Source organism: Rhinopithecus bieti, unplaced genomic scaffold, assembly GCF_001698545.2.
Source record: "Rhinopithecus bieti isolate Rb0 unplaced genomic scaffold, ASM169854v2 scaffold_30015, whole genome shotgun sequence".
Taxonomy (NCBI): Eukaryota; Metazoa; Chordata; class Mammalia; order Primates; family Cercopithecidae; genus Rhinopithecus; species Rhinopithecus bieti.
The window spans coordinates 161,457-169,697 of NW_016812995.1; the positions used below are offsets into that span (position 1 = coordinate 161,457).

Sequence of the window (8,241 nt, forward strand, 5' to 3'; positions counted from 1 at the left end):
CGGAGGGGGCGGGGCCTGGCCTGCACGGGGCGGAACAGAACCTTCTCAGGATGAGCAAAGGGGCGTGGGCGGCGGAGGACGGGGCGGGACCTGGAATCTGGGAGGGATGGTTGAGGAGTGGGCGGGGCAGGGATGGTGTGGGAGGGGATGGGGCCGAGGGCGCAACTGACGCCTGCTCCTCCACCTTCAGATAAATTGATTCATGTAAAGCTGGACGTGGGCAAGCTGCACACCCAGCCTGAGTTAGCAGCCCAGCTCAGGATGGTGGACGACGGCTCTGGGAAGGTGGAGGTGAGGGGCACTGGGTTAGCTGGGGGAAGATGGGCACACAGGGGTAAGCTTTGCCTACAGGTAAACAGTATGACTGCTATCTAACGTGACCCAGGTCCATATCCATATACACAATCAGGGACACCAAGGGACACGTGTACATTTACACACTCTTCTAACAGGCAGTTCATAGTCATAGCTAATCATATACAGCCATGGGCACTCACATAACACAGACACACAGTAGAGTAACACTTGGACCCTTAAATTCGCCCTGTAGTCACATGTAGGACAAAATCAAACATATGCTTATACAGACACACATACACACATACATAGTCACAGCCAAGTACACAACCGCAAATATGAAGCTGCAAAAACTCTACATCAGACATGACCACAGTCACACACAACCATCAATCCACAGAGACACACCAACACAGACACATGATCACACATAATCAATCACAGCCCCACACACCCAACCCCAGCTCATAGCCATACACTGTCAACCACTCATCTGGTCTCAGTCCAGTGACCTGCGAGACACAGGGTTGAGGGCCACTTCCAGGCTCTGTATAGTGTGGGGTTGTATCTTGACTTGTTGGCTGACCCCCTAGGCAGAGCCCTGAATTTTTTAGGCCCTAGTTTTTAAATAAAATGGAGTCAGAAACTGTGGTCCCATCTGGCCCCAAGGCTGATGTGGGCATCCTGTGGAATTGTGGGAACAGAACTGCTGGGCGTGTGCAAGGGGTCCTAGTTCTCGAGGTAGGTGGAGGTCAGAGAAAACCAAGATTTCTTTTTCCTTTGCCCTAATATGGATGGACAGAAGCGATGAGTGAGAAGAGACTGAAAGAAGAGAAGATGGGCAAGGGGGAAGAAAGGGGAGACAGGGAAAGAGGAAGACAGGGAAGGAGCACAATGAGAGACAGAGAAAAAAAGACTGGGAAGGACAGGTGATGACGAGGAGACAGAGGGAAGGGAGGAGGAGGTGGGGTGGAGGAAGAGCAGGGAGAGATGGGGTACAGGGAGAAGAGAAGGGGGGTCAGGAATAGATGGGATACAGAGAGAGAGAGACAGAGAGCCAGACAGTGGGAGAGGGAGACAGGAAAGCAGAGGGAAAGGTGAAGGACGGAGGGAAAGAGAGCTCCGGAATTCAGGCGCCAAGCACAAAGTCAGGGAGGGGATCTCTCCTGGCAGACAGTGGACCGGCAGGCAGAGAGAGGGCCTGAGCCAGGGGTCCTGGCTGTCCGGTAAGTGCCAAGTGGCCTGTGGTCAGGTCAGCCCCTTTTGTGAAAGACAGGGCTCTGGCTGCTCTGGGCTGGAGGTCAGCTCCCCAGGGACAACTGTTAGGGTCAGTGTGGGAAAGGACACCCAGGCCTTGTCTCCTGCCATGCAGAGGTGAGGTAAGGGAGGTGTCATCGTCCCCAATATACAGGTGGGAAAGGCCTGAAGCTTAGAACAATGTCACTGCTAACACAGGGCCTATCTGGGATTTGACCAGAGTCTGCCTGGCTCCAGGCTCTGCCACCCACAGGAAGAAGAAACTACACTAACAGATGTGAGACAGTGTTTGCCCTTCAGTCTTTGAACAGGCTTTGTGTTTTCTAAATGACACTTGAAAAAAGGGAATTCATTCAAGAGCTCCAAGGCTTCCCTTTCCGCCTGGCTTCTGTTGCCCTGGCCTGAGCAGCAAGCACCTGGGAGGGGACCGAACTGCCTCTAACCAGGGCTGTGGCTGGTGGGGTCGGGACTGGGGCTGGGCATGTGGCTGGGATTGGGTCCATCTCCCAAGTGTGGTGGGTTTCAGAGGTCCATGGGGAAAGGGTCGCCTGCAGATCCTTGTTCAAGCCCAGCACAAAGCCCGGAATGGGCCTGGAGCTGAGGGTGGGCCCCTGGCCTTTGTGGATGAGGAAGGCCTCGGAGGCTGGGGAGAGCTTTCCGGTTGGGTGCAGGATGGGTGGGCTGGTTCAGGAAGAGCAGCCATCTGTGCCCATCGGTCCCTTATTCCCCAGGTGTGGTGCATGGAGGACTTACACAGGCAACCCGTGGACTCCAAACATCATGGACAGTTGTGTGCAGGCAACTGCTACCTTGTGCTCTACACGTACCAAAGGCTGGGCCGTGTCCAGTACATCCTGTACCTATGGCAGGTGAGCCAGCCTGAGGGAGGCGGCACTCACCTTAAAGCCCAAGGGCTGGGCTCTGGGAGTGAGATGTGAGAGCTGGGCCACGCCCTCACTCACTGCCTCTACCTGCAGGGCCACCAGGCCACGGCAGATGAGATCAAGGCCCTAAACAGCAACGCTGAGGAGCTGGATGTAACGTATGGTGGCGCCCTAGTGCAGGAGCATGTGACCATGGGCAGCGAGCCCCCTCACTTCCTCGCCATCTTCCAGGGCCAGCTGGTGATCTTCCAGGTAGGTCTCACCTTGCCCCTCTGGCCACAGCCTGCCCAGTTCTGCATGGGCCATGGCCCCTTGCACACACTTCTAAGCACTTTCTCTTTGGGCCTGGGGCCTGCTTCTCATCCCCTAGTTTCCCAGAGCTTGTCTAAGGCCCAGGAGCTCCAAGGTTGGCCCCTGCCTGACTTACCCTCCCCAGTCCCAGAGCCAGATGAGGAATTTGAGTTGAAAGGGAGCCAGAGGCTTGCCTGGGGCCGCACACTGGCAAACCTGGTCCCCACTTTCCACCTCCAAGGCCTGAGCACCCATGCCCCTACCACTCAGAGATGGGGGGGAAGGTTCATTTAGAAAGGGTCTGTCCCTATCCCAGACTGATGGTATTCCTGCACTCCATGCTTAGAGAGTAGAGGGTCCTATACTCCTCATGTGAAATCACCAGTGAGGGCTGTGGTAGCTTCAAGCAAGGGTCCCTGAGCTCTGAGGTAATATGTCCCACACTGGGACAGGAAGGCGCCCCCGGGAGCCCTTGCCCAGCCTGAGGCCTTGCTCTCCTGTAGGAGAGAGCTGGGCACCATGGAAAGGGGCAGTCAGCGTCCACCACGAGGCTTTTCCATGTGCAAGGCACTGACGGCCAAAACACCAAGACCATGGAGGTGCCAGCCCGTGCCTCGTCCCTCAACTCCAATGACATCTTCTTGCTGGTCACAGCCGGCATCTGCTACCTCTGGTTTGGGAAGGTACCCACAGCACTGACCACTTGACTCATGCCCAGAGGTAGTGGTGCCAGGCTGGGGGTGGGTCCTCTCCATAGGGGATGCAGACTTTGAGTCCAGCCTCAGATAGGCTGATGGGGGGAATGGGGAGGGGAAGAAGCCACAGTGTCCCCTCTGGAACTTGGGGAAAGTTACAAAGTTACAGGTGGACCTGAGCGTCTACAGGTCAGAGCCAGGCCCAGGCCGCCGCCTCCTTACTGCCTGGAGCACAGGGCATGTCCCTTCCCAGGTCTCTTGGGAAAAGGGGAGGCCTATGCCAGTTTGCTGGAATTTTCTCTAATTTTCAGCACGAACTATGACTGACCCTCTAAGCCTGGGAGCCTCCCATCCCATGCTCTGGACCTTGCGAGGGTCCCAGACCCTGTGATCCAGATCAGCTGGGGACACAGGCCTGGAGGGTGAGGAAGATGCCTTGTTCACCAGTGCCCTGCCGTCAGCTTAGGCCTCCTGTGACTTGGGCCCAGCCCCATCCCATACACCCCGTAAATGGGATATGGGGCTGGAGGTGAAGGCCCCTCCTCATACAGGGCCTGAGCCATCTCTTTGCCTGCTAGGGGTGTAATGGTGATCAACGTGAGATGGCACGGGTGGTGGTCACTGTCATTTCCAAGAAGAATGAGGAAACAGTGCTGGAGGGTCAGGAGCCTCCCCACTTCTGGGAGGCCCTGGGAGGCCGGGCCCCCTACCCCAGCAAGAAGAGGTAACAGGGTTGGGAGGAGAGTATTCTTATGCAGAGGAGGAATTGAGGCCCAGAGAGGAGGGTGGGTGACTGGGGTTCACACAGAGAGCTGGAGAGACAAGACTAGAACTGGGGACTCTCAGCTTCCCACTCACAGAGACTCCCACGAGCACAGCCAGCCCTTCACTCCCAGGCCTGGGTAACTTGGGTCTCGAAGATGCTGGGGAGGGTGGGGGCAGTGGCGCTCTCTGCTGGCAGAATCCCCTCCCTGCATTGTCCTGGTCCTGGGCCAGGGGACAAAGCACCCTACAGTCCTCAGGGGTCACAGTGCCCAGTGTGTGTGTATACAGTGTCATATGATGTATCAGTATATAATGCATGTGGATGTGCAAGAACAGGTGTATTCTGGGTGTTGTGTGTGTGGTGTGTAAATGGACAGGGTTTGTGTGGCAGGTAGGAGTGAGGCCTCAAGGGGAGGAGGGAGCTGAGTCCTGGTCACTCTTGGTCTGCCTGTGGGGCTTAGTTTATGTGCTGCACTCCCCGCAATTCTCCTGAGCTCAGTACTCCCGCCTCCTTCTCCCAGCCTGGCTTCCCCTCCTTCCACTTTGGGCTGGAGACCTACTCTCTGCCAGGGGTGGGCTGAGGAGCTCCTCCCATCCCAGGGAGGGTGAGACTCCAGCTCAGGCCCTCCCCTTCCCCTGCAGCCCTCTCCTAGGGGAATTCATGGGACATCTTGTATCACAGCTGGGTGGGGCGAAAGCTTTCTCCCTGAGCAGAGAGGGGCCCTGCACCCAGAGCAGAGCAGAGTGCTCGGGGAGCCGACCATGGGGCTCAGAGGAGGGCCCAGGGCTCCCACTCCTGAGAAGTGGCTTCCCAGCCCCCGGGCTGGGGCACTTGTGCCATGGGCTGGGGTGCCTCTCTGCGTGGCTCACAGCCTTGCTGTCCGTGCTGGCCAGGCTCCCTGAGGAGGTCCCCAGATTCCAGCCACGACTGTTTGAGTGCTCCAGGCAGATGGGCTGCCTGGTCCTGGCAGAAGTGGTGTTCTTCAGCCAGGAGGACCTGGACGAGTATGACATCATGTTACTGGACACCTGGCAGGAGGTAAAGTGGCCACCCCTGCCTGGTGGGGCTGTGAATGGGAGTGTATCTGTTTGTGTAACTGGGTGTGTGTGTATCTAGCCATCTGACTCTGTACATAGGGTTGTGGGTGAGTCTGTGTGACCCTGTCACTGAGCAATTGCATTGCGGTGCATATGAGACCATGGATGAGTGTGTGTCACCAGGTGGCAGCACTGAGACTCTGGGAGACTAGGAGTGTGTTGGAACTCAGGGGTAACTGAGACCATGTTTGCAGTTGTGTGCGGCTCTGTGTGCCTTATGATACTGTGTGTGGCTCCAGCGACAGTACCTGCGGCCAAGCATGTGTCAGTGCTGCATGAGTGACTGTGAGTGGAATGCCCAGTCACATCAGTCATTTGTGTGTGGCTTGGTGTGAGCGTTTGCCTTCGTGCACCTGTGTGTGACACTTTGTTAGTGACTGTGAGGTCACATGATGGTAGAACTGACCAGACCAGTGGCAACTGGTGAAAATGCGTCTGTGAGAGACTGTGACTGGCTGTGGGTGCGTGATGGATGGGTGTGTTTGTGGGTCTGTGTTTCTGTGCACAGCGGTGTAACTGGCTGGGTGTGCGTGGCTGTGTAAACAAGGGCTGTTGTGTTTACGTGCAGCTGTGTCTGACAACAGTGGATGACTGTGTGGCTATGGTTTGCTGTCTGGCTGTGTGGCGATGGATGACTGTATGACTGTGTAAGCTGCAATAATGTGTGTTCTCTGCGTCTCTGTGGGGCCATGTCTGCAGCACTGTTTGAACTGGTGATGAAGCTGTGTGCTCCCATCTCACTCAGAACAAACCCAGAGCTCTTACCACAGCCCTTCGTGACCTGGCCAGCCCCAACTCTTTGACCCAGTTTCCCCCCGCACCCCCGCACTGCTTCTGCTGCAGCTACAATGGCCTCCTTGTGTTCCCTGAACATGCTGGGCACACGGCCACCTCGGGGCTTTTACACTGGTTGTTTCTTCTGGTTAGGGCACTTTTCCTCCAGACATGCATGTGACTTGCTCTCTCATGAAAGCTCTATAAGAGCAGGGATTTTTGTCCATTTACTTTCATTGTTGACGCCCCAGAGTCTAGACCAAGGCCCAGCACACAGTAGGTGCTCAGTAAGTATTTGTGGATTGATCTCCAGGTAAACCATGCAAGAAAAAAAAGATGTGTGGGTTGAATATGTGTGCATGCATGCATTCCTGTGACTTTCTCGTGTGTTCACGGATGTGTGGGTATGGCCGCTTGCTGGATGTGTCTGCTTGGCCAGGGATCTGTATGTGGGGTCCTGTCTGGGACAACTGATAGACAGGGAGTGGACAGGAAGGGGTCTGCTCTGGGCAGCCCCTCCACCTGCCCAAGGCCAGGCCCCCTCTGTGGCCCAGATCTTCCTGTGGCTTGGGGAAGCTGCAAGTGAGTGGAAGGAGGCGGTGGCCTGGGGCCAGGAGTACCTGAAGACCCACCCAGCAGGGAGGAGCCCGGCCACACCCATCGTGCTGGTCAAGCAGGGCCATGAGCCTCCCACCTTCACTGGATGGTTCTTCACTTGGGACCCCTACAAGTGGACCGTGAGTGAGGCCTGAAACCCCCAGCCCCACCCTAATTTGGGAGGAGAGGAGCCTGACCTGGGCCAATGGAATGAGGAGGCACTGCCCTGGCTGGGGATTGCCAGTGTGTGTAAGAGACCTGGTCTTGTCCTCAGGCCCCTCCTGACTCCTACTGGTGCCCCCTCCTCCTGCCCTGGCCCTGACACTTGCCCCTATTCTTGCTCCAGAGCCACCTGTCCCACAAGGAAGTGGTGGAGGGCAGCCCAGCAGCAACATCAACCATCTCTGAGATAACAGCAGTGAGTCCCGAGGCCCCTAGCCTTCCCCACAGTGACCTGGGCTCTGACCGCATGGTCCTGATAGGCAGGGGAAGTGCCAGGCCCTGGTAGGTGGGAGGGGCTGCAGTTGGAGGCAAGAGGCCTGTGGGTTCAGTGCAGCCTCCCTGTGGGCTACCGATTCCCCATCTTCCCCAGCCTGAGGCTCCTCTCTGGACAGGAAGTCAACAACTTCCGGCTATCCAGATGGCCGGGCAATGGCAGGGCAGGTGCCGTGGCCCTGCAGGCCCTCAAGGGCTCCCAGGACAGCTCAGAGAATGAGCTGATGCGGGGCCCCAAGTCGGGTGGCACCAGAACCAGCAGCTCTGTCAGCAGCACCAGCGCCACAATCAACAGGGGCCTGCGCCGGGAACAACTGATGCACCAGGCCGCTGAGGACCTGCCAGAGGGCGTGGACCCTGCCCGCAGGGAGGTGAGTGCCCAAGACCCCCATCACTCACTGCCCCAGCACCAGTGCATCTGACACTGAGCTGGAGGAGCCCGAGGCAGGATCCACTGGTGGCGTGCAGTGGGCAGCTGCCCCGGGAGATGTGTCTTCTAGCTGGGGTGGTGGGCAGACAGATGCAGGAGTCCTAAGCCCTGGATGACGCTCCTGAGTGGGGCAGGATTCTGGGCTCAGATGACACCCTCCCCTGTACCTCCCCCTCTCTCCCCTGCCCAGTTCTATCTCTCAGACTCTGACTTCCAAGATATCTTTGGGAAATCCAAGGAGGAATTCTACAGCATGGCCACGTGGAGGCAGCAGCAGGAGAAAAAGCAGCTGGGCTTCTTCTGACCCCAAGCCCTCTCGACTGCCCCTACCCCCCACCCCAACATACCTACAAAGCTGGGGAGGCCCTGCTTCCACTCCCCTCAGAGGCTTCTGGTCATCCTCTGCTTGTCAGTAAAAGCAGGGAGCCCATACAAGGTGTGGTATGCATGCTTTCAAGCCCGGGCCACTCAGCCACCTCTCAGGGGAAGGGGCCTCCGGGGCTGGCGAGTGTGAGCTCTCGGTGCCACCCCACAGAGGGGTTTATTTCTCATTGGTCTCTCCAGATACCCCCCGCCCTACTCAACTGTGTGCAAGGAAGGTGGAGAGTGAGGTGCTGAGGCTCCAGCACTCTAGGACATGGGGACACACACACACACA

General features: G+C 57.3%; 1 protein-coding gene across 5 annotated transcripts in view; it reads left to right on the forward strand.

Annotated features, from left to right (window-relative positions):
- Window positions 1–8,015, forward strand: part of VILL (villin like) — a 22,520-nt gene extending 14,505 nt beyond the window's left edge. For 4 of the 5 annotated variants that reach the window (XM_017847392.1, XM_017847394.1, XM_017847393.1 and 1 more), the window contains exons 11-20: window positions 191–291; window positions 2,286–2,423; window positions 2,532–2,690; window positions 3,233–3,412; window positions 4,003–4,148; window positions 5,084–5,228; window positions 6,616–6,798; window positions 7,005–7,076; window positions 7,273–7,524; window positions 7,774–8,015. In XM_017847392.1, coding sequence (XP_017702881.1) covers window positions 191–291; window positions 2,286–2,423; window positions 2,532–2,690; window positions 3,233–3,412; window positions 4,003–4,148; window positions 5,084–5,228; window positions 6,616–6,798; window positions 7,005–7,076; window positions 7,273–7,524; window positions 7,774–7,887 — 1,490 coding nt within the window. In that variant the 3' untranslated portion in view covers window positions 7,888–8,015. Of the gene's footprint in view, window positions 1–190; window positions 292–2,285; window positions 2,424–2,531; window positions 2,691–3,232; window positions 3,413–4,002; window positions 4,149–5,083; window positions 5,229–6,615; window positions 6,799–7,004; window positions 7,077–7,250; window positions 7,525–7,773 lie in introns of all 5 variants that reach the window. The other variant, XR_001880540.1, reaches the window with a different exon arrangement.
- Window positions 8,016–8,241: the final 226 nt, after the last annotated feature.